The 25,128-nt window shown below is 40.0% G+C and overlaps 1 protein-coding gene across 1 annotated transcript; it reads left to right on the top strand.

Moving 5' to 3' along the window:
- Window positions 1–1,651: 1,651 nt before the first annotated feature.
- LOC115172220 (thioredoxin-related transmembrane protein 1) lies at window positions 1,652–16,227 on the top strand. The gene is made up of 8 exons (XM_029729422.1): window positions 1,652–1,913; window positions 5,954–6,069; window positions 6,529–6,574; window positions 7,078–7,206; window positions 12,119–12,164; window positions 13,978–14,079; window positions 14,433–14,499; window positions 14,807–16,227. The coding sequence occupies exons 1-8, from the start codon at window positions 1,711–1,713 to the stop codon at window positions 15,028–15,030; spliced, it is 933 nt and encodes a 310-aa protein (XP_029585282.1). The 5' UTR covers window positions 1,652–1,710; the 3' UTR covers window positions 15,031–16,227.
- The last annotated feature ends 8,901 nt before the right edge of the window (window positions 16,228–25,128 follow it).

The following is a 25,128-nucleotide window of genomic DNA, read 5'->3' on the forward strand; positions in this document are numbered from 1 at the left end:
GTGGGCAGTGTAAAGTCACGTCGAAAAGCTAAAGAAAACCTAGTAAATAATCTATTTACGTTTGTTTAAACATGTCAAACGTTGTTTAGCACTAATCTTTTGTTCCATTTTTAACGTGAAACATCAGTAAACATCAGTAATATTTTCACACAACCTATCAAGTGTCTAGAATAAACGATAATGACAAAGGCACTCTTCTCAGATTCATGCGCAGGCGCAAAAAATGAAGTGATGACGTGTCAACTTGTAAGCTTTCTAATTCGGTCTGTATTCATGACAGATGCTTCCAACAACTTTCTAAAGATCGTTGACATCTAGTGGAAGCAGTAGGAGTTGCGAACTGAATCCTTTCTCACTGTGGTATCTTTAAAACAATGACACTAAATAGTACAGTCACAAAATTCTCATTTTTTTTAATCTATTTTTCACAGGTTTTTGCCTGCAATATGAGTTTTGTTATACTTACAGACACCATTCAAACTGTTTTAGAAAATTCAGAGTGTTTTCTATCCGAATGTGTTAATAATATGCATATCCTAGCTTCTGAGTTGGTGTAGGAGGCAGTTAAAAATGGGCACATATTTCTTTCAAAATTCTCAATACTGCCCCCGTGGCCCGTAGAGGTTAACAGGAAGTTTACCCCTGCTGCAATTTTTCAATGCACATCTTCATTTGATGTGAAATGGCAGCGTGCGTGGACTAATCCACATAAATATTTGATAACATTTAAAGTAAGATAAGTCTCTTACAAGATCCTTCACAGATGTTATCTTTGTAATTGTCTTATTTCTAAATATGTAATTCATGTAGAAAAGGAATGTAGCTTTTGTGAGTTGGAAAACTAGACAATAGAGCATTTGTTTTTTTGATTGTTTGCATAGTGGAATATTTTGGACAGATATTAACATATATATTAGTGATAAGATGAGTAAACCTATAAGCATTACCAAATGTGATATTCTTTTTTATTTTACATACAGGCCAGTGACTGCCAATATATTGTGAATTTGTTAATTTTATTGGGAAACATTTTCATGGTTAAGTTCATGGGTAGATTAAAAAATATATATTTATCTAATTGATTTACAATATTATATAACATCCCTAACATATACAAATATCAAATTATCAAAGAAGTTTCTACAGTATTTGTCAAAATGTGACTTGTCCATAGCGTAATATATATGTGAATTTTTTGTCTCTTGTTTTATGTAGAATGTTTTTATTTTGGCTTTTTTTTATGTGTGATATATAGGCCTGAGGTGTTGTGCTATATGGCCAATTTACCATGGCTATTGCTATTATAAACTGGTTGTCAATGTAATTAGAGCAGTAAAAATAAATGTTTTGTCATACCCGTGGTATACGGTCTGCTATACCACGGCTGTCAGCCAATCAGCATTCAGGGCTCGAACCACCAGGTTTATAAATTGGTTTGTACAATATTCGTGTAATGCAAAAAAATTAAAAGTAGAGGGTTGCCAGTAGTTACCACAGCCACAAAGTCAAAATGTCGTGAAAATTTAATTTAATTTTTTTAATTGAGGTTAGGGTTAGACATAATGTTAGCAGTGTGGTTAAGGTTAGGATCAAATCTGATTTTAAGAAGAGAAATTGTATAAATAGGCTGGGTTTAGCCATAATTATGACTTTGTGACTGTGGTAACTAGCAACGACCGAAGAGACGGGCGACGACGAGTTGACCTAAACATGGCGCCCTTGCTGGATCATAAAATCGGCGATGCTATGCTGTCTTCTTTACCTTTGCGATCAAAATCGATTTTCCTAACATGTTCACTAATTTTGGTTATTTACTTGACGTCGCAGCCAGCTTTGGCCAAACCTAGTAGCCTCAAAGAGATCACTGACGGAAACTGGGAAGACATCTTGACAGGGGAATGGATGATTGAATTGTAAGTACAGCTAGCAAGCATGCTAAGCTAACTGCTTAACTAGCCATACAGTTACGTTGTTCTGCAATAGTCAGTTTTTTGTAGCCTTGAATCGGCACGTGTTGATTTTCAGACCACACCTAATCACCTAGTTCTGATCTTGATAAGCTAGCGTAGCCTTGGCTTTAGATAGCTACATTGTTGCATAGGCTTACAGCTAGGAATCTAAATGAAATGCTTTCAAGTGCACACGATAATCAGGTCCAATGAGGTGGAAAGCTAGTCTTTGGCTGCTGGATACTGAGTATTGTTGTTAGGCGTCTACATAGAATTAGCAGTGTTTCCACTAGGATTTCTTTAAGCAGAGGTGGCAAACTTAGTGGGGGTGGGGGGCAACCTATCAACAACAAAAAATGTAGACACCATCTTGGCCAATGAGACAATTGCTGTTTACAAACTAATTTCCTGTAATTTTGTCATGGGGCAGAGAGAAATGTGCAGTTTTAAAGCCATCTTCTTGCATTTCTACACATTTTGCCATGGGTTATGCTGTGTTATGCTATCTGAGTGACTCAAACATTCTAACAAAATCTATGGGGCCCCATGCCATGACATTTTTGGAATTCCCGACAGAGATCATTGCAGCACGGTCTGCATTTTTCATTGAGACCACACATATACTATTCACACCTGATTTTTACACTCCCAGCTATGAGATGAGATGTAGACCACTTTAACTTGAAGCAGCAAATTCTGAGCATGTGAATAATGCGACAATGATGTGCTTTTATTACAATAGGTAGGCTAATGTATAGAACGCAGAAAGACTAACATTTCCAAATAATCTGCGGGACAACAAAAATGTGTTCACCCCAGAGTTGTCTGTCATGACTGCCCGCTCCCAACCGCAGCATGAAAAATGCAGACCACTCTGCACTGATCTGTCGATCCGCATGTCACAGGCCTCTACATTATGGTGTAGTTGAGATCTTAAAGAGGAAATCTGAGATTGCTACGTCAAATTTGTTTACTTAAGTTAATGGTAGCTATATAGCCATTGACTCTTGAAGAATATATCTTTAGTTCAACTGTCTAACCCCATTAAAACCCAAAATATAAGCTTGTTTTACTTCATTGTTTGTAAACAATACAATTGTAAAGAGACACTGTATAGCTTGCTTTTAGCTGTTCTGTTTACCGAAAAAGGTGACTTTGTTGTTATTTGAGCTGCAGATAGGTTATGTATAGTTCTCGAAAAGCCTTCTCCGTAGGGTTTTCAGCTGTTAGTTTATCCCACGGTTGGCAGCATGTGATCCACAAATCCGACACTGTATTTGAACGTTTAGAAACATCAATAATAATCATCGCTTGCAAAACGTTTTTTTTTTAAACATACACTACCGTTCAAAGGTTTGGGGTCACTTAGAAATGTCCTTGTTTTTGAAAGAAAATATATATATATATATATTTTTTTTTTTTGTCCATTAAAATAACATCAAATTGATCAGAAGTACAATATGAGCAATGTCTACGTTGTAAATGACTATTGTAGCTGGAAACGGCTGATTTTTGAATGGAATATCTACAGAGGCCCATTATCAGCAACCATCACTCCTGTGTTCCAATGGCACGTTGTGTTAGCTAATCCAAGTTTGTCATTTAAAAGGCTAATTGATCATTAGAAAACCCTTTTGCAATTATGTTAGCACAGCTGAAAACTGTTGTGCTGATTTTAAAGCAACAATAAAACTGTCCTTCTTTAGACTAGTTGAGTATCTGGAGCATCAGCATTTGTGGGTTTGATTAGTCTCAAAATGGACAGAAACAAAGAACTTTCTTCTGAAACGCGTCAGTCTATTCTTGTTCTGAGAAATGAAGGCTATTCCATGCGAGAAATTGCCAAGAAACTGAACATCTGGTACAATGCTGTGTACTACTCCCTTCACAGAACAGTGCAAACTGTCTCTAACCAGAATTGAAAGAGTGGTAGGCCCCGGTGCACATTAACAATGTCTACACTGTTTCTGATTAATTTTATGTTATTTTAACTTTTTGAGGCTAGTGGGACGCTAGCGTCCCACCCGCCGTGCAGCCAGTGAAAAATCAGAGCGCCAAATTCGAAAACAACAAAATGTCATAATTCAAATTTCTCAAACATACTATTTTACACCATTTTATAGATAAACATCTCCTTAATCTAACCACGTTGTCCGATTTCAAAAAGGCTTTACGCCAAAAGCATAAAGTTAGATTATGTTAGGACAGTACATAGACAAAAAATTACACACAGCCATTTTCAATGCAAGGACAAGCGTCACCAAAAGCAGAAAACCAGCTAAAATTATGCACTAACCTTTGACAATCTCCATCAGATGACACTCCTAGGACATTATGTTAGAACAAAAAATGCATGTATTGTCTATCAAGTTCATATTTATATCTAAAAACAGCATTTTACATTGGCGCGTGACGTTCAGAAAATGTATTTCCCCCAAAACCTTCGGTGAATCAGCACAACAATTTACAAAAATACTCATTATAAACATTGATAAAATATTAAACTGTTATTCAAAGAATTATAGATTAACATCTCCTGAATGCAACCGCATTGACAGATTTCAAAATAACTTTACTGGGAAAGCACACTTTGCAATAATCTGAGTACTGCGCTCAGAAAAATACATCAGGCAATTACAGATACCCGCCATTTTGGAGTCATCTAAATGCATAAATAGTATTAGAAATATTCACTTACCTTTAATAATCTTCATCAGAAGGCACTTCCAGGAATCCCAGGTCCACAATAAATGTTGTTTTGTTTGATAAAGTTCATAATTTATGTCCAAAAAGCTCCATGTTGTTTGCGCGTTCAGTAAGCTACTCAAAATGTAGGATGCGTGAGGAAAATGTCATGACGAAAAGTCAAAAAAAGTTCTGTTTACGTTCGTTCAAACATGTCAAACGTTGTAAAGCATCAATCTTTAGGGCCTTTAGAACGTGGAAATTCAGTAATTTTCCAACTGGACGATTCCATTGTCTTGAAAAAGTTTTGGAACAGAGCTACCTCCTCACGTGAAAGCGCGCCAATGAACTGATGTCCTTCCCTGGGTCACCAACTTCCCAGCCTTCTTGTTCGGTCTCTGTTCATCATAGACTCCTCTAAAGACTGTTGACATCTAGTGGAAGCCTTAGGAAGTGCAAAATGAACCCTATCTCACTGTGTTTGATTGGCAATGACTTGAAAAAACTACGGGCACCAGATTTTCATTTCCTGGTTGTATTTTTCTCAGGTTTTTGCCTGCCATATGAGTTCTGTTATACTCACAGACACCATTCAAACCGTTTTAGAAACTTCAGTGTTTTCTATGCTTTTCTTTCAAAAACAAGGACATTTCTAAGTGAACCCACTATCGTTCAAAAGTTTATGCTTTCATATCAGCCCAAAATAATCTTTCAAATGAAAAAGATATACTTACTGTAGCAGTTTTGCACAGATCCATATGCTGTGTGTGCCTCCAGTTGATGAACTACACTTCCTCACCAGTTACTTACACACAGGTGTTTGGAGCCCGCTAGATAGCTAATTAGCACAGGTGGCCGCCTCTGTCTTTCGTAAACAAGCACTGTAACATGGAGATGTGGCCGTGTGGGAACCCTAACCCTATAAAGGTGTGTATGAAGTAATTATTTCTAGCTAATATGAAAGATACGTTTCGTATGTTTCCAAAACCGTACTGCAAGCGATGCATTTTAACGTTCATAATGAGCGTTGGGGCTCTTAACAAAAGTCCCCTGCCAGAAGATACTATCGTCCATGGGAGCTAAGGGTGGTTAGCGTCAATGAATGGGGTAGGTTGTGTTGACCTAGCTAAGGTATACTTCAGTGTCCATATGAAGAACTCTGATTTTTATAGTTATGGCTAACGTTGATCATTCATAACATGTTGACAACTGCTACCATTGAATCTTGTGTAGTTGTGTCAGCTTATTTTGTTTGAAAACTGTCTAGCTAATGCTATTGTTATGCCAATGTTTGGCCCCAACTCACACTTCCCCGGCAGCTTTGCCCCCTGGTGTCCGGCGTGCCAGCAGCTCCAACCCATGTGGAATGAGTTTGCCGACTGGGGGGAGGACATGGGTGTCAACATAGCGAAAGTGGATGTTACTGAACAGCCTGGTATGTATACCCTCCTTCCCTGGCTGACTGGCTGCCTGCCTGACCGTCTGCTTGTCAATTACTTCCCTTTTCACGTTCCACAGAGCTCCGGGATGAAGTTTCCCCTAGGTACAGATCTGGGATCAGCCCCCCATCCCCCAATCCTAACCTTAACTATTAGTAGGGAAAATGCTAAACTGACCCAAGATCACTGTCTATGGGCGACTGCACCCTACTCCTTTCACAGATAAATTAGGCAGAGGGGTCAGAGAGCTTTGTATTAAGGCCCTGGCTGTTTCCCACAACACCCACTATGTTTTGTAGTGTAGACAATGCATGTCATTTTATCTAGCTATAGTCCATTATTACCAGGTTTTTGTAGACCTCCTGAAATATTAGTCAAGAACAAGAGGATGTTGGTGTCATTCAGAGATATTAAGTCATATTCACTAACATTCTGCTCTCCTTCCCGCACCTTAGGTTTGAGTGGACGATTCATTATCACTTCACTTCCGACCATCTACCAGTAAGTTCTCTCTCCTTTACTTGAAGTTACTGTATGTCTCATATCCTGTTCTTCTCACAGATGCATGCCAACAAACCTCAACTACCAACCACTCTATATGTAGACTGCACTCAGTCTCATCAGTAAATGTGATCATTTCAGTTTATAGCCCTCACTGGAATGTGAGAGGCCGTTAGATGGCTTCAGACTTTGTCTGGGAAGACAATGTTAGTGTTTCTTTCTCATGTCTCTTCTTTTTTGCTACTGCTGTGATCCTACGCCCAGTTTAGACACTAGCTTCTTATATTGCTATAAAAAAGTAAATGATTGTCAATGGTAAAACTGTAAATGTATAACCCTATAGCTTAGTGGCGCAATAGGCAAATAAACTACTTCTGTCCTTATTGTGGTTAATGCCACTATTGGCTTGTTAACCTGTCTTCAATTGTGTGCTAGATTTCTATGGTAACTGTGTGTGTGTGTGTGTGTGTGTGTGTGTGTGTGTGTGTGTGTGTGTGAACCAGCTGTAAGGATGGTGTGTTCAGGAGGTACCAGGGGGCTCGCACCAAAGATGACTTCCTAAGCTTTATTGATGAGAAGAAGTGGCAGGGCATTGAACCGGTGTCTTCCTGGTTTGGACCGTCTTCCTTCATGTGAGTGGATTGTTTGAGCGTCAGTCTCCTCTCCAAACTGGGGCGTTCTGTGTGAAACTTAAACAAAATCCGTTTTGGATCTTTCTGAAATGTAATGAAAAGGTCAACTCGAGATGGGGATGGGCATGAGTAATCAAGAACTCGAGTACTCAAACTGACATCAACTCGATCTTTAACCAGAGATAAAAAAATAATTTATAATACTGTAAAACTATTTGGTTGAAAGTTTGTCTTGAAGACAACGTTAATTTGCTTGACTCTAGTGTTCCATTTGTACATATGCATTTGAGGGACCAACAAATATATAAGCCAAGCATCAGTTATGTTTCCTAAATTCCCTTTCCCTCCGTGTCTCACGCCCTCCCTCTACTTCTGCGCCTTCAGAAGTAAGAGCCTAGTTTAAAAAAAAAAGCCGTATCTAACTGATGAGATACACAAGCTACATTCCTTGCCAAATTATAGTTTTATCACAAATTCAAAATGGACTGGTTGACTGAAGTAGGGATTTGTGTTCCAACAATGAGCTGCAGTTTTGGAATAATTGCGCCATTTTCTGCTTAGGCTATATTCCGGTTGTGACTAGTTACCACAGCCACAAAGTCAAAATTGGCTCTATCGTAAAAAATAATGAAAAAATAACACGCTTGTTTGGTGTTAGTTTTAAGGTTAACGGTGTGGTTAGGGTTAAAATCAGATTTTAAGACGCTAAATTCTACAAACGGGCAGGGTTTATGACTTTGTGGCTGTGATAGCTAACTTTAGTGGCGACTCTACTTGCAAACTGATAGTAGCATTTAGAATTGGTTAGCCTAGGCTATTACCCCCCCCCCCCCTAAACATAGACAGGTTCCACACTGGAAATATGCAAAAACCTTTGTTTGATAAAGACAATGCGTATTTTCAATAATCATTAAGGCTACTCACCAAACATATTTTGGCCGTAATTCATCTCCATGCAGTGAACACTGTTAATCTATGTAGAAAATTCCACAGAACAGGCATAATAAACTCAATTGAACATCTGTATATTGAAAAGAAGACAGATTTTTGGTTTGTAAACCTGAAATTTATTTCAGCAAAACTGTTCCAGATGCAAGATGCGAATCACTTTGCTATGTATGTATGTATGTATGTATGTATGTATGTATGTATGTATGTATGTATGTATGTATGTATGTATGTATGTATGTATGTATGTATGTATGTATGTATGTATGTATGTATGTATGTATGTATGTATGTATGTATGTATGTATGTATGTATGTATGTTATATTACATATTTTTTACTATAAAATAGTTGTCTTGACTGTGATTAGGGCTCGGGATATAACAATGTCTTGTCTGCTAAATTAACAAAACAAGGCTATGCCATTGCACAGCTAAAGGCTTCTACAAGCAAGTGCCACACTGCTGAGGTAACTACCTTTTTGAAGATTGTGTTCAACGCTATAATACAACACACCTGTCAGCAACGGGTGTGGTTGAAATAGCCGAATCCACTAATTTGAAGGGGTGTCCACATATTTTTGTTTGTATATATGAGGCAATTAGTATCTGTAGTGGTTCCCACGGGGGACCAGTACGGAGAAAAAATGTATGAAATGTATGCATTCACTACTGTAAGTCTCTCTGGATAAGAGCGTCTGCTAAATGACTAAAATGTAAATGTAAAATGTTATTATACATTTGGCATTGTTGCTCACTGTTGGCATATAGATAAATTAGAAATGTATTTTCCAGTGCCGGACTTTAAAAAATAAATCCAATAATCGATTACCTGAAAAAAATCTTCCGAAAGGTCAAATGCCAATCCCTATTTAGAGCAGTGGTCAGCAAACATTTTTGTAGAAAAGCCAACGGTAAAGAATTGTCCGAGTTTCTAAACTCAGAGGCGCAACATCACGAGACTTCCGGGAACGGTGGCAAAACAGGCCAAGCAGACCAGGTTTGAGAAGTGAAAAATTCTTCCTTGGTTGTTAATTTTCTCAATCTGAAGGCACAACCTAGATTCAAGCCACAGTATTAAATAGTTGAGTGTTATTACTCCAAACTTGTGAAAGTGACAAACTGACACGTTAACATTTTCATCAAAAACGACTTTATATCGCAAGAGTGCCTTTGATTTGACAGCCTGTGCAGTTCGGCGCGAGATGACCGTTAGACCCGATGACGTGTTTCTGAGCTTAGCTATCCAATGTCGCCATGACATCACCTACAAGTGTGATTGGGGTTTTCTATTGGAGATGCAGTTTCTGCCTATCTTAGTGTACTGTGTTTTTGTTTTATTCGTCTTGCGCTGTTGGCGGTAGGTGCAATTGATTCCTACTAGGTGCGAAGGGCTTCGGAAAAGTGTTCCCATTTTAACCATTTCATTTGTCCGTCTCCCCAGCAGACCACGAGAGCTGTGGCTAAGTCAAGTGCACCGACTGCGCTGGCCAATCCGATCAAATCACAGTGCTTACAGTATCAAACTTTTTTGTGGATACTAACTTAACTTTTAAAACCATAACCAGAGGGAGACTGTCAAAGAATACAGCAAAGAGCTGCTGTTTTTATGACTGAGATCATGTGTAACAAAAGGCCTGCGTTTTTGTAATGTCATGGAATATTTCACTTTCTCTGATCATAGGAACAACAACCTCATTCCTACTGAGCTGTTTTTATTACGTTAATGGTGCATAGGCTTATATTTCTTTTAAGCCATGTTTTAAAAATAATAGCTTTTTGACTGCGAAACGGATCTTGACTCAGAGGTTGGGGACTGCTTTAGAGGAAGGATGTTTCATACATATTTGTAGTTTCGATCTAAAAGGATTGTTGAGATATTTAAAACTATATAACATGAGTGACTGTACCCAGTATGTGATATAGGGGTAGATGACTCTACATGGAAATGTGTGGTCGTTATCTCATGAAGACTGCATCCTATTTTTACTCATTCTTAACCACAATTGTTCTTCATATCAGTGACACACACTACACTTCAGAACCACAGGAAATATCAAACACTACACTCCAATCTCTCCTGGTAGTACTTGCCACTTAGTTTTAGGTTTAGACATACAACCAACAGACCCAAATGTCCCCCTACTCCCTATATAGCGCACTGCTTTTGACCATAGCCCTGGTCAAAAGTAGAGCCCTATATACAGTGAGGGGAAAAAAGTATTTGATCCCCTGCTGATTTTGTACGTTTGCCCACTGACAAAGAAATTATCAGTCTATAATTTTAATGGTAGGTTTATTTGAACAGTGAGAGACAGAATAACAACAAAAAAATCCAGAAAAACGCATGTCAAAAATGTTATAAAATGATTTGCATTTTAATGAGGGAAATAAGTATTTGGCCCCTCTTAATTAGAAAGATTTCTGGCTCCCAGGTGTCTTTTATACAGGTAACGAGCTGAGATTAGGAGCACACTCCTAAAGGGAGTGCTCCTAACCGCAGCTTGTTATCTGTATAAAAGACACCTGTCCACAGAAGCAATCAATCAATCAGATTCCAAACTCTCCACCATGGCCAAGACCAAAGAGCTCTCCAAGGATGTCAGGGACAAGATTGTAGACCTACACAAGGCTGGAATGGGCTACAAGACCATCGCTAAGCAGCTTGGTGAGAAGGTGACAACAGTTGGTGCGATTATTCGCAAATGGAGGAAACACAAAATAACTGTCAATCTCCCTCGGCCTGGGGCTCCATGCAAGATCTCACCTCGTGGAGTTGCAATGATCATGAGAACGGTGAGGAATCAGCCCAGAACTACACGGGAGGATCTTGTCAATGATCTCAAGGCAGCTGGGACCATAGTCACCAAGAAAACAATTGGTAACACACTACTCCGTGAAGGACTGAAATCCTGCAGTGCCCGCAAGGTCCCCCTGCTCAAGAAAGCACATATACATGCCCGTCTGAAGTTTGCCAATGAACATCTGAATGATTCAGAGGACAACTGGGTGAAAGTGTTGTGGTCAGATGAGACCAAAATGGAGCTCTTTGGCATCAACTCAACTCGCCGTGTTTGGAGGAGGAGGAATGCTGCCTATGACCCCAAGAAAACCACCCCACCGTCAAACATGGAGGTGGAAACATTATGCTTTGGGGGTGTTTTTCTGCTAAGGGGACAGGACAACTTCACCGCATCAAAGGGACGATGGACGGGGCCATGTACCGTCAAATCTTGGGTGAGAACCTCCTTCCCTCAGCCAGGGCATTGAAAATGGGTCGTGGATGGGTATTCCAGCATGACAATGACCCAAAACACACGGCCAAGGCAACAAAGGAGTGGCTTAAGAAGAAGCACATTAAGGTCCTGGAGTGGCCTTGCCAGTCTCCAGACCTTAATCCCATAGAAAATCTGTGGAGGGAGCTGAAGGTTCGAGTTACCAAACGTCAGCCTCGAAACCTTAAGGACTTGGAGAAGATCTGCAAAGAGGAGTGGGACAAAATCCATCCTGAGATGTGTGCAAACCTGGTGGCCAACTACAAGAAACGTCTGACTTCTGTGATTGCCAACAAGGGTTTTGCCACCAAGTACTAAGTCATGTTTTGCAGAGAGGTCAAATACTTATTTCCCTCATTAAAATGCAAATCATTTTATAACATTTTTGACATGTTTTTCTGGATTTCTTTGGTTGTTATTCTGTCTCTCACTGTTCAAATAAACCTACCATTAAAATTATAGACGGATCATTTCTTTCTGTGGGCAAACGTACAAAATCAGCAGGGGATCAAATACTTTTTTCCCTCACTGTAGGAAATGGGGTGCCATTTGGGATGCAAGCATGCTTATTTTCCTCTCTGTCAGCCACTCTGACACTTTCACCTCGTTACAGTCTTTGTTTTTAGCTGTTGATTACTAGATTGTCATTAAAAAGTCTAAAAGGTATTTATTCCTTTTCTTCCTCTGCAGGATGAACACAATGTCAGCTCTCTTCAAGTTGTCAATGTTCATTAGGGTGAGTCCTGCTGTTGCCTTCTCCCTGCGTGCTTTTAGACCCCATTCGCACCACACTTTGGAACAAGGCCTTTCTTTAGCTTTCTGGTCAGAAAGTATTCATAACCCTTGACTTATTCCACATTTTGATGTGTTACAGCCTGAATTCAAAATGTAATTCTCACCAATCTACACACACTACCCCATAATGACAAAGTGAAAACATGTATTTAGAAATTTTAACAAATGTATTGAAAATGAAATATAGAAATATCTCATTTACATGTTAGAATCACCTTTGGCAGTGACTACAGCTCTAGTCTTTCTAGTTAAATCTCTAAGAGCTTTGCACACCTGGATTGTACAATATTTGTCAAATTTGGTTGTTGAACATTGCTAGGCAACCATTAAAGTCGTGCCATAGATTTTCAAGCAGAATTAATTCAAAACTGTTACTCGGCCACTAAAGAACATTCACGGTCATGTTGGTAAGCAACTCCAGTGTAGATTTGGTCTTGTGTTTTTAGGTTGTCCTGCTGGAAGGTGAGTTCATCACCCAGTGTCTGGTAGAAAGCAGACTGAACCAGGTTATCCTCTAGGATTTTGCCTGTGCTTAGCTCCATTCTGTTTATTTTTTTTTCCTGTAAAAACTCTCCAGTCCTTTAACATTACAAGCATACTCATAACATGATGCAGCCACCACTATGCTTGAAAATATGGAGAGTGGTACTCAATAATGTGTTGTATTAGATTTGCCCCAAACATAACACTTAGTATTCATGCCAAAAAGTCAATTGCTTTGCCACTTTTTTTCTATTCTTTTTCCCAGTATTATTTTTAGGGCCTTGTTGCAAACAGGATGCATGCTTTGGAATATTTGTATTCTGTACAGGTTTCATTTTCACTCTGTCAATTAGGTTAGTATTTTTCTCAGTTTTCTCCTATTACAGCCATTAAACTCTGTAACTGTTTTAAAGTCACCACATTGGTCCCATCGTGAATTCCCTGAGCGGTTTCCTTCCTCTGGCCATTGAGTTATTAAGGACGTCACAATCTTTGTAGTGACGGGGTGTGTTGATACTCCATCCAAAGTGTAATTCAAAACTTAACCGTGCTCAAAGAAATATTCAATTATTACATATATTACATATATAAATATTACATATATTTAATTTTGTGTGGGGTACAGAGACAAGGTAGTCATTAAAAAATCATGTAAAACACTATTGCACACAGTGATTCCATGCAACTTATTATGTGACTTGTTAAGCACCTTTTTTTTAGTCCTGAACTTATTTAGGCTTGCCATAACAAAGGGGTTGAATACTTATAGACTAAAGACATTTCACCTTTTCATTTCTATTTAATTTATACAAATTTCTAAAAACCTAATTCCACTTTGACATTAAGGGGTATTGTGAATCTAATCCATTTGAATTGAGTTTGACACTTGAGCTCTAGGCTGTATTTTGTTTTCCCGGCGTGTCTAAAATGCAGTATTTTGAATTTCCACAACCTGCGGGCTCTCTCTCCATCACCTTCATGTATAGACTCTAGAAAATTCCACTTTGACATTATGGGGTATTGAGTAGGACAGTGACTAAAAATCAAAATGTAATCAATTTGAAATATTGGCTATAACAACTAAATGGGGAAAAAGTTGAGGGGTGTGAATACATTCTGAAGGCACCCGTATAGGGAATAGCTGCTATTTGACACATTTTCACATGATTTGTGAACAATTTTAAGAGAATGTTCTTCTTAAACATGGTCAGGGTGGTTTGACTTTCTTTAACTTATCTTTTTATTGCGTTCCTGTTGTCCTTTCCCTCCAGCGTTGCCATAACTACCTGACAGAGCAGTTGGGTATTCCAGTGTGGGGCTCGTATATCATCTTTGGACTGGCCACTCTCTTCTCTGGCCTAGCCCTGGGACTGGTACGTTAAAGCCATACTCCTTGATATGTGATCCCCATGTGTTCTGTCTTTGTTTGATTGATTTTAATTGCACGAGAATTGGATTTTACTTGCACTTTGATTTGAATGTACTTATTATGTAAGGTGTCCTGAAAGGAATCTGTCAAATAAAGTATTATTTAGTAGTATGTGCATACCCTCCATAGTGGGCCACCTAAAAATTAAAAATGTAAACAATAGGAGCAATGTAGGAAAAATGTACGACTTCGGATGTTATTGGAGGCAAAGGGAGCAAGAGATCAACATCTTACAGTAACATCAAGTCTGCTCTCCTCGATAACCTAACCAGCCTCCCTTGTGCCTTCTCTTCCCAGATACTGGTGTTCATAGCCGATTTTGTCTTCCCATCACGACGATTTAACTCCCCAAACTACTATCAGAGTGAGTATGAGATGACAGAGAATCCATGTTCATGCAAATATGACTTTGAACTATGTAGCACTGTTTATGTGCTGACATTAAGCAAGTACTCTTAGAGAAGTTATAGAAGCAGAATACATGTAGTCATTTATCATAAACATTTCTTTTCGAGAACAGACATTCGTCTTTTTTGTATTCTTCCTAAGTTGTGACCCAGCGTCATAATCATGTGTGCATACATGTTTTAGTTTAGGAGCAATGGCATGGACTGTGCGGTATGTAACACATTTGTTATTGTCATGTACTGTTATTCATATTGCCTTTCCAGAGAAACAGACGATGGAACAAGCCAGGCTCATTCAGCAGCTGGAGGAAGAGCAGGAGGCCGATGGAGAGGAGGATGATGATGAGGACGATGAAGATGGAGAACAGGAGGAGGTCTGGAGGAGAGTGTCTCCAGGGGGCCGTCCCGAGGCCAGAGGGCCGGGTTACCCAGAGGAGGCCTTGCGAAAGAGGGTGGTTGGCAACCGTGAGGAGGATGAGGACTCCTAGAGGCCTGGAGGGGAACTGCAGATGCCGCCTAACGCCCATGGGAGACGCAGCGAGGATGGGGAAGCAGCCCAGTTCGGGGCCTGAGCTCATATTTATAAAGCGCCTCAGAATAGGAGTATTGATCTAGGATCAGTTTTGCCTTCTAGATCATAATAAATACGATTACATGAGCAGGGTTAACTGATCCTAGATCACCACTCCTACTCTTTCATGCTTTATGAATATTAGACCTGGCAGCAGTAGAGTTTACAGCTTACAGAGAGCCCTGGTGACGTCGTACTTCCTGTATTCTCCCTCTGCTTCACCGGGAGTGCTCTGGATTCTGATGACCGCTCTGCTTTCACCACAGGCACTCTCTTGGACTGGAGGTGCTACCGCTACTGTACACTCCCAACACTAGGGTCGTGTTCATTAGCTATCTTTTGAAGAGAACAGACTGGAACAGGCAGGGTTTATCCAAATTTGTCCAATCTAAAATGCTCATTTTCATTTTCCATTGCAAAATGTTTTAAAACGTTTTCCATTGCGTGCCCTAATGAACCGATTTAAATTGGGTGTGGTGTAGGTATGGAGAGCAGTAGAAATTGAACTTTTTTTGGGCCACTTTTATGCTATACATTTCTTTAGTTTTTATTGAATCTCTTTGTGCGTTAATCCATGTTTAACTAATTATATACAGCTTGTTTTGCGCATTTCGTTGTATGATATATTCCATGTAGTCTAATATGTACTTATGCTTTTCTCCTTTTCACCTTTTTTGTATCTCAGAAATCCCATAATTTATTTTCATCCAAGTCTTCCTTGACAGACCGTGCATCCACCCACCATGCTACTTCATAATGGTTTAGAATGGTTAAATATTGTGCAGAAGTACATCTGGATCCTCTTTCCCCCTCATGAGTGCAGTTGGCAAGCTTTTATACAGGAACCTGTGATCAAATCTCTTTGGGGCAGGGACTCGCCATGTTTCCATTTGGTCTTTAATCAGCAATCGCACAAAGATGTTGACTTGAGTTACAATGCTCTGCTCTGGCTCTACAAGACTGGATGGTTTAATCTCTGCTGCCTGCCTGTTTTTTTTAAGTTTCACACCGATGTATGAAGGATTGTGGTGCTAAACCTCCCTGGTGAATGTTGTTCAGTATGGGATATTAAAGAGCAACTGAACGTAATAAGGAATTTATCCTTTTAAAAACAGCTGGTGTGGCATCGGTATGAGTCAAACATTTATTCTAGTGTCATAATTGACTATAAAGTGTAAATGGGATCATTTTGCTCCTTAAGTCAGTCTCGTCCATAACAGGTTTGTGAGATGATTAGGAAAAAAATGTGTCATGGAATGAAGGGTTTATTTCAATCCTGCCCCCCCCCCCCCCCCCCCCCCCCCCCCAAGTAATCATCAGTTCAGAGCACAATGCCATGGTCAATTTGGTTTGACATTCGATATCCTTATGGGGCTAGTTAGAATTACACAAGGTACATGGGACAATATTTTAAAATGTCAATACTGCCAGATTTACATTACTTAATTTTTAAATCAACTATAAATTGTAGAAATTCATATATATATATATATATATATATATATATATATATATATGAAGCATTTGAGGCAACTAAAGGTGTGCAATATGAAAATATTGTCTGATTTATCGTCGGTCACTCTCCCATACGGCGGCTCACCCAGCGCCGTCCAGGTTTGGCCGGGGTAGGCCGTCATTGTAAATAAGAATTTGTTCTTAACTGACTTGTCCAGTTAAATAAAAAGGTTACATTTAAATCAATTGAAAAGAAAAATAGCACCAATGATAGAATATCCAAAGTCAAACAAATTTTGGGCCGGCTGAAGCTTGCTAGCAAGTTTGCTAGCTAGTTTGCTAGCTAGTCTAGGCTACTTCCAGATACAAGATCTGGTTTGACGGTTTCAAGTTATCTAGAAGGGTGAGTAACTGTGTACTGTTTTTGTCAGAGTGAAAGTACAAACACAAGAGACACCCACATCAAAACATGCCTCCATAACCCAGATCATGTTCTCAGTTGCATTTCCGAATGATGAGAATTGAAACTGAGGCGAAATCAGGAAGTTCAGCTCTGCTTTAATACTGAGTTCATAACCAAGTGGGAAAGTGGTAATTAGCAGTTGTGAAGTCGTAAATACCAGTTGGATGCATTCACGTGTTTTGAACTCGTTGAGAAACGCTGATTGGCTAATGGCCAACAAGCGGTGTCACCCATAAACAAAAAGTACAGCTATCATGCTTGTGAACAAGTTGTAATGTTCAAAAAACAGATTTATTTACATGTTTTTTTGCATTTAAGTGCTGAAATTGTATGTTATCGAGGTCATATTCTTAGTAGATGACGTCAGAGGTCAGCACGTGGGAGAAGTCGGAGCTCAGGGATGATAGACGAGTTTCCCACTAGTAATTAGCAGTTGGAGAGGTGTTCAAGCGGATTTTTCCTAACAGGGCCATACTGGGGCGCGTTCACAACACCAACCTGTTACAAAGATATTGTGCTGTAAAATGTAAATAACCTTGTTTTGTCAATCTCCACTGTAAAGCTAATATCCACCCCTTTGTAAAGCTGGCAGTGGACTGTATTTTGGATTTGTATCTTATGTGTTCACCTGTGTGTGATGTTCTTCCATATTAATCAGAACAGTTTATTATTATTGATTGGTAATGGGCTGTCATGTCAGTCAGCCGTCAGACACAATGCATGCCCGTCGTTACAGCTACAATTATTAAGGGAGTTCTTTAATAGCCTGGTCCCAGATCTGTTTGTGCTGTCAACTCCTTGCCAACTCCTATGGTCACTCTGGCTCTTCTATTTTGGACAAACTAGGGGTGTTTCTCAATATGCATACTACTGTGCTCCTCACTCCCATGCTCCTAGTGCAGTCTTTGAGGGCATTCTCTTGAGTGTGACATTATTAGGACGAGAGTGTGGAAACACATACATTTTACATTTGAGAAGCGCTGCACACTCCCGTGCTACTGCATTACCTTTGACCGTTTACAGTAAATTGTGTCATCAACATGTCGGCTGCTCATCTACAGTATGCTGGACTTTCCTGGATCACAACTACCCTTGATAACATGTAATATGTCAAACATTTGTAGATCTGAACATCAGATTTTGTTTAATATTGCATTATTGTCAGTAAAGCAATTGAGACTTTTTAATCTGTTTTGTATTATTTAGCTCCATAGAAATTTGGAAGTAAAGACCAACAAAATCCAACTTATCACATGGAATGTGCATGGAATCCATGAGGTGAAAAAAAAGCATATGGTTCTCAAACACTTAAAGAGATTGTCTGAAGTTTTATTCCAAGAGTTAAATTTAATTTAAAGAGGAGCTTGTTTGGAGAGGCCTATGCTGCCAGCCCCTGTAGTAACAGCAGAGGTGTAGTGCAGGTATAGGGTGCCCCCTGGCAGAAAAGACAGAACTAGACAGCGTCGCGCATGGTGATCCTAGTCACCATGCTTCTACATCTGCATTGCTTGCCGTTTGGGGTTTTAGGCTAGAATACAGAATTTTCCCTTATATCTCAGCACATGGACCAAGAAGGCTGTTTTCTAACCTTACATGGTGAAACATACACATTGATTTCATTGTATATTCATCCCACCAAGGGCACATTTTGTATTTTTAGATAGCTATAATAGATTATTTTAGCAGGTGACCTAAATTATACACTGATCAAAAATATAAATGCAACATGCAACAATTCAAGATACACGATCAAAGTATGTGAACACCTGCTCATCTAACATCTCATTCCAAAATCATGGGCATTAATATGGAATCGGTCCCCCCTTTGCTGCTATAAGTCTCCACTCTTCTGGGAATGCTTTCCGCTTGATGTTGGAACATTGCTGCAGGGACTTGCTTCCATTCAGCCACAAAAGCATCGGTGAGGTCGGGCACTGATGTTGGGCGATTAGGCCTAGCTCGCAGTCGGTGTTCCAATTCATCCCAAAGGTGTTCGATGGGGTTGAGGTCAGGGCTCTGTGCAGGCCAGTCAAGTTCTTCCACACTGATCTTGATAAATAATTCTGTTTGGACCTCGCTTTGTGCACGAGGGCATTGTCATGCTGAAACAGGAAAAGGCCTTCCCCAAACTGTTGCCACAAAGTTGGAAGTACAGAATCGTCTAGAATGTCATTATATGCTCTAGCGTTAAGATTTCCCTTCACTGGAACTAAGGGGCCTAGCCCGAACGATGAAAACGGCACCAGACCATTATTACTCCTCCAAACTCTACAGTTGGCACTATGCATTCGGGGAGGTAGCATTCGCCTGGCATCCGCCAAATCTAGATTTGTCCGTCGGACTGCCTGATGGAGAAGCATGATTCATCACTCCAGAGAACCCTTTTCCACTGCTCCAGAGTCCAATGGCAGGGAGCTTTACACCATTCAGGCTGATGCTTGGCATTGCGCATGGTGATTTTAGGCTTGTGTGCGGCTGCTCGGCCATGGAAACCCATTTCATGAAGCTCCCGACGAACAGTTCTTGACATAACGTTGCTTTCAGAGACAGTTTGGAACTCGGTGGTGAGTATTACAACCGAGGACATACGTTTTTTACATGCTTCAGCACTCAGCGGTCCCATTCTGTGGGCTTGTGTGTCCTACCACTTCATGGCTGAGCCATTGTTGCTCCTAGATGTTTCCACTTCACAATAACAGCACTTACAGTTGACCGGAGCACTTCTAGCAGGGCAGAAATTTGACGAACTGAACCGTTGGAAAGGTGACATTCTATGACGGTGCCATGTTGAAAGTCACTGAGCTCTTCAGTAAGGTCATTCTACTGCCAATGTTTGTCTATGGAGATTGCATGGCGGTGTGCTCAAGTTTATACACCTGTCAGCAACGGGTGTGGCTGAAATTGTCAAATCCACTAATTTGTATATGTAGTGTATACCAAATAACAAATATACCAAAAAACAAATAAATCAGATTTGACCATTCAGACACTAGTTAGGCGACATGGCCAGGAATCAGATTTGTATCTGACTTCAAACCAACTAGGAAGGTGCTTTGAAATGTGGCTTGAAATATCTGATTCCATGTGCTTTTTTTTTTTACTGTTTTCTTTAAATAAAGAATCAACTCATGTTTGAATCCAACTTTTCTTGTCACTCCAGTACCTTGACGGAAATCTACACTTATTAGTTGACTCCCAATCGGTAAAATACTGTGAAGTTTTACAATGATGTCTGGAAGTTTCATTTATAGAATTTACTCTCGTTTACAGCCCAAGCTTTTAGTACATACATTTTTTTGTGACAGGATTTGAGCTTGTAAAACCAATATTGTCCAGTGGGTGGCGATCTATCACTTATTTTCCTCTGCGGAAAATCAACATTATCAATTTTGGTATCATGGGAGCAATTTTATTTTTCTCTCTCCTCCATCTTCTCTCGCCTCCTTTGGAAAAAGGTCCAAGGTAATTGAGGAGAGTGAACCTGGACGAAAATGCGCTTGTATGCAATGAGAAGCTCCTTCTCCACTTACTCATCATCAGGCAAGTTACGTTTACTGGGTGGATCCAGAAATAAATGTGAAAAGTGATAAAAAAACAAATTAAGTTCGTTGTGCAAGATGTTTTATATACTGAACTTAAATATAAACGCAACATGCAACAATTTCAAAGATTTTAGAGTTGCAGTTCATATAAGGAAATCAGTCAATTGAAATAAATCATTAGGCCCTAATCTATGGATTTCACATGACTGGGTAGGGGTGCGGCCATGGGTGGGCCTCCCTCAAAACTTGAGACACCTGTGGCGTTGTGTTGTGTGACAAAACTGCACATTTTAAAGTGGCCTTTTATTTTCCCCAACAAGGTGCACCTGTGTAATGATCATGCTGTTTAATCAGCTTGTTGACATGCCACGCCTGTCAGGTAGATGGATTATTATGGCAAAGGAGAAATGCTCACTAACAGGGATATAAACAAATTGTGCTCAACATTTTAGAGAAATAAGCTTTTTGTACAGATGGAAAATTTCTGCTCATGAAACTTGGGACCAACACTTTACATGTTGCAGTTATTTTTGTTCAGTGCAGATAAAATGATAACTAGCATATCAATTTTAAATGTGTGCATGCTTTTCTCCTCCTACAATACAACAGCTGATTCAAAGGGGGTGGCATATATCAAATCTCTTCCGCGGTAGGATACACTTGTACTTCCTCGCCAAAAGGAGGCTATTGAGGAGGGGTGGACCTTCTTCCGTTTGCCTACTAACGCATTGACACACTCCTCGTCCACTCTACCACTTATCGATTTCCCGGCCATGGAGTAGAGAGGAAGGAGGATGGACTTTTGCACAAATGAGAAAAAGACAATGACTGGGGAGTATGCTCAGCTCTGGAGTATTCCTGGTATGTGCTCTGGAGGATTCCATCGTGATACACGCGCTGTATCACATGCACTGTATATATATATCTATTGTAAACGCACGTGTATCTGTCCATCCCGCTTATTGGCTGTAAGAGAGTGAGTGAGTTTAGTGCTTTCATGTCACAATAGATGTGTAGTGCTGAGTTGCAGTGTTGTGTTGGGTCACTCCTTAATCACACAGCACTACACTCACTCTCCTCATTAATCACACAGCAGGCAGAAGGGCACACACACACACACACACACACACACACACACACACACACACATAAACATCCATCTTTGCACCTCTCTATGGTCGAGTCAACCAGTGAGAGAGACAGGATCATATAACTTCAAGTCAAATTTTATTGGTCACATATTTAGCCGAAGTTATTGCGGGTGTAGCGAAATGCTTCTCATATGGTTGTTTTTCAGCTGGATGTTTGTGGTTTGAGGCAGCAAACCCCTTCTGGTCTCTGGACCAGGGGCTTCAACTCAAACATGCAGGCCTCAACACAAAAATACCCCTCTTTCCCACTAATTACTGAAAGGCACAATTCAGCCAATATCAAATCATTTCTGGGTAACAGTTAAGTACCTTTCTGTGATTGTTTTCAATTAAAATGGTCAAAAAAGAAACAAAAATAGCTTCTTGGCAAGAGCAATTTCTCAAACAATAATTTTGCTTGGACTGTCTGGGAGTGGTCTGAGTTGGGAGGGGGAAAACTGAAAACTAGCTGTTATTGGCAGAGAGGTTCAGGAACTCTCTTTCTTATTGGTCTATTGTCTATTTACCAAAACTCCATCCCATCAAAACAGGCTGAAATGTAAAGCAGTCTTTTCAAACAGCTCTTATACTAAAAGCACATTATCGTAATTTGCACAATTTCACAGTATTCCAACCTTATAGTGTGGAAATATATATAAATACAGGGAAAGCACATTGTTACTGCACTGGGGCTTTAAATAGATATGTGCTGTGCTGTATGGATGTAAAACAATTCAAATTAACTTACAGAGTTATCCCATGCTTGTTGGGTAGTACAGAATCAGATTCACAGGAATTGATCATGCAAAGAAAAAAACACAGTTGCTGAAATAAACAATGAAATGGTTTATTAAGTTCATGTGTTGAATTCTGAAACGCAGCCCAGAAAGGAACGTTTCCCAGTGTGGGAAAAGCTGTTTTCTTTAGTGGTCTATTGCACCCAGCACCACTGAGGTGGAAACCGTGACTCAGGTTAGGGTTAGGGCGCTCCGCTCCCTCCCTACCCATGCAGGGTGGTTTTAGGGAAGGTCCTCCTCCACACCCCAGGATAGGGAAGTGCAGTTAATCTAGAAACAAGATGGGCCAGTCCCAATTTGCTACCTACCCCCTCCCCTTGGCCCTAAACCTCATCCAGCAACATGATCATTGTGTACTGTAATAACACTGTGCTTTCAGGGGGGTTCCATAGAGGGAGGAGGAAAACCATACACAGAACCCCAGGCTTCATGTGGTACAGGCCATAGGAGCTATGGTTCCCCATTACAGCTCGCCTCCCTTTTTCCTGCTACACTTACTCTGTTTTTAAAGAGCTGAATGACATCAGTATATAGGGTGTATTTTATGCTTCTTACATTTGCCTGTGTGTGTGTGCACCGGTGCACGCCACGGGCAACAAGGCATCACTTGTTCTTGGAGTCTGGACTGGTGTTTCCCTTCAGTGTCTGTTTTTCAGCTTATGCCTTTAGTATAAAATGCCTCAAAACCCATGACTGTTACTGAGTGTGTGTTTGCCATATGTTGAGAAAGGGACTCTGCTAACAGGTCTTCTCTCTGTCATTGTAGGCAGTAAAAATCCAGAGACTTTTTAGGGAGAAAACCATGCCTTTGTCTCTGTCTCCATCCACGTGTCTGTCTCTCTGTGTATACACACTGGACAACAATAGCAGCACGGGCTCCCGTAAGAATAAGCACAACGCTGCTTCCCACTCTATATTCCCCCACTGTGGGCAGTTTACCCTGCACTATCAGCACTATCAAATATAAATATCACTGTCATGTCTACCTCTGAAAAGCCTCCCAGTAAAGCAATAAAAACAATCAAGCATCCCAGAAAAGTGCTAAAAAAGCCCACATTAACCTACGTAGCCGAAGAAATAAGGTTCATGAAATCGATAACTTGCTAGTAACAGATAGCCAGTATGTGAATGTTGGTTGCTGGATCGAGTCCCTGAGCTGACAAGGTAAAAATCTGTCGTTCTGCCCCTGAGCAAGGCAGCTAACCTGCTGTTCCCCCGGGGCCGTGGATGTCGATCAAGGCATCCCTCCGCACCTCTCTGATTCAGAGGGGTTAAGTGTGGAAGACACATTTCAGTTGAATGCATTCAACTGTACAATGTATCTCACCTAAAGCCTATTATTGTGGGAAGTCGCTATAGACCACCAAGTGCTAACAGTCAGTATCTGGATAATATGTGTGAAATGCTTGATAATGTATGTGATACAACAGAGAGGTATATTTTCTGTGTGACCAAAACATTGATTGGCTTTCATCAAGCTGTCACTCTCAAGAAAAAGCTTCAAACTGTAACTAGTGCCTGCAACCTGGTTCAGGTTATCAGTCAACCTACCAGGGTATATACAAAATCATTCACATGTATTGATCACATTTTTACTAATGCTGCAGAAATGTTGCTCTAAAGCAGTATCCACATCTATTGGATGTAGTGATCATAAGATACATAGTAGCCATATCTAAGAAAACCAACATAGTGTACCTGAGGTCATACAAGAGGTTTTGTAGTGATCCCTATGTTGAAGATGTAAAGAATATTTGCTGGTCTGTGGTGTGTAATGAGGAGCAACCAGACGTTGCACTTGAATCATTCATGAAATTGCTTATTTTAATTACTAATAAGCATGAACCCATGAATAAAATTACTAAAAACGGTTAAATCTCCATGGATTGATGAATAATTGAAAAATTGTATGGTTGAGAGTGACAAGGCAAAAGGAATGACAAATACAGTATGTCTGGCTGCACAGCTGAATGGCAAACGTACTGTAAATTGAGAAATCATGTGGCTAAACTTAACAAAAAGAAGAAGTACTATGAAACAAAGATAAATGATATAAAGGATGATAGTAAACTTTGGTGTACCTTACATAACATTTTGGGCAAAAGGTGAACTCAGCTCCTTCATTGAATCAGATGGCTCATTCATCAAAACCCACTAATTGGCAAGATTAGCAAACATAGGCATGACATCACATGCCAACAACAAACCCTGAACCTACACATCTATACATAACTGACCAAATTATGAAAGACAAGCATTGTAATTTAGAATTCTGTGACGTGAGTGTGGAAGAGTTAAATTGTTTTATTGTTGTCTGTCAACAATGACAAAGCCTATGGGAAAGTGTGGGCCCTCAGGCCTGGAGGGAAGCAAAACTCATTCCGCTTCCCAAGAATAGCAAAGCACCCTTTATTCGTTCAAACAGTCATCTAATCCGCCTGCTACCAACCCTTAGTAACTTTTGTAAAAAAGAGTGTTTCACCAGATACAATGCTATTTCACAGTAAACAAATTAACATTTAGCACACTTATAGGGAGGGGCACTAAACTTACACAAATGACTGATGATTGGCTGGAAGAAATTGATTATAAGATTTCAGTGCAGCTTTTGAAATTATCGATCAGTCT

This window comes from Salmo trutta, chromosome 33, assembly GCF_901001165.1.
Source record: "Salmo trutta chromosome 33, fSalTru1.1, whole genome shotgun sequence".
In the NCBI taxonomy this organism is placed as follows: Eukaryota; Metazoa; Chordata; class Actinopteri; order Salmoniformes; family Salmonidae; genus Salmo; species Salmo trutta.

Coding starts and splice junctions, on each gene's coding strand:
- LOC115172220 (XM_029729422.1), top strand. CDS start 1,711: ATGGCGCCCTTGCTGGATCATAAAATCGGCGATGCTATGCTGTCTTCT. Junction 6,575..7,077: donor TCACTTCCGACCATCTACCA/GTAAGTTCTCTC, acceptor TGTGTGAACCAG/CTGTAAGGATGGTGTGTTCA. Junction 14,080..14,432: donor CTGGCCTAGCCCTGGGACTG/GTACGTTAAAGC, acceptor TTCTCTTCCCAG/ATACTGGTGTTCATAGCCGA.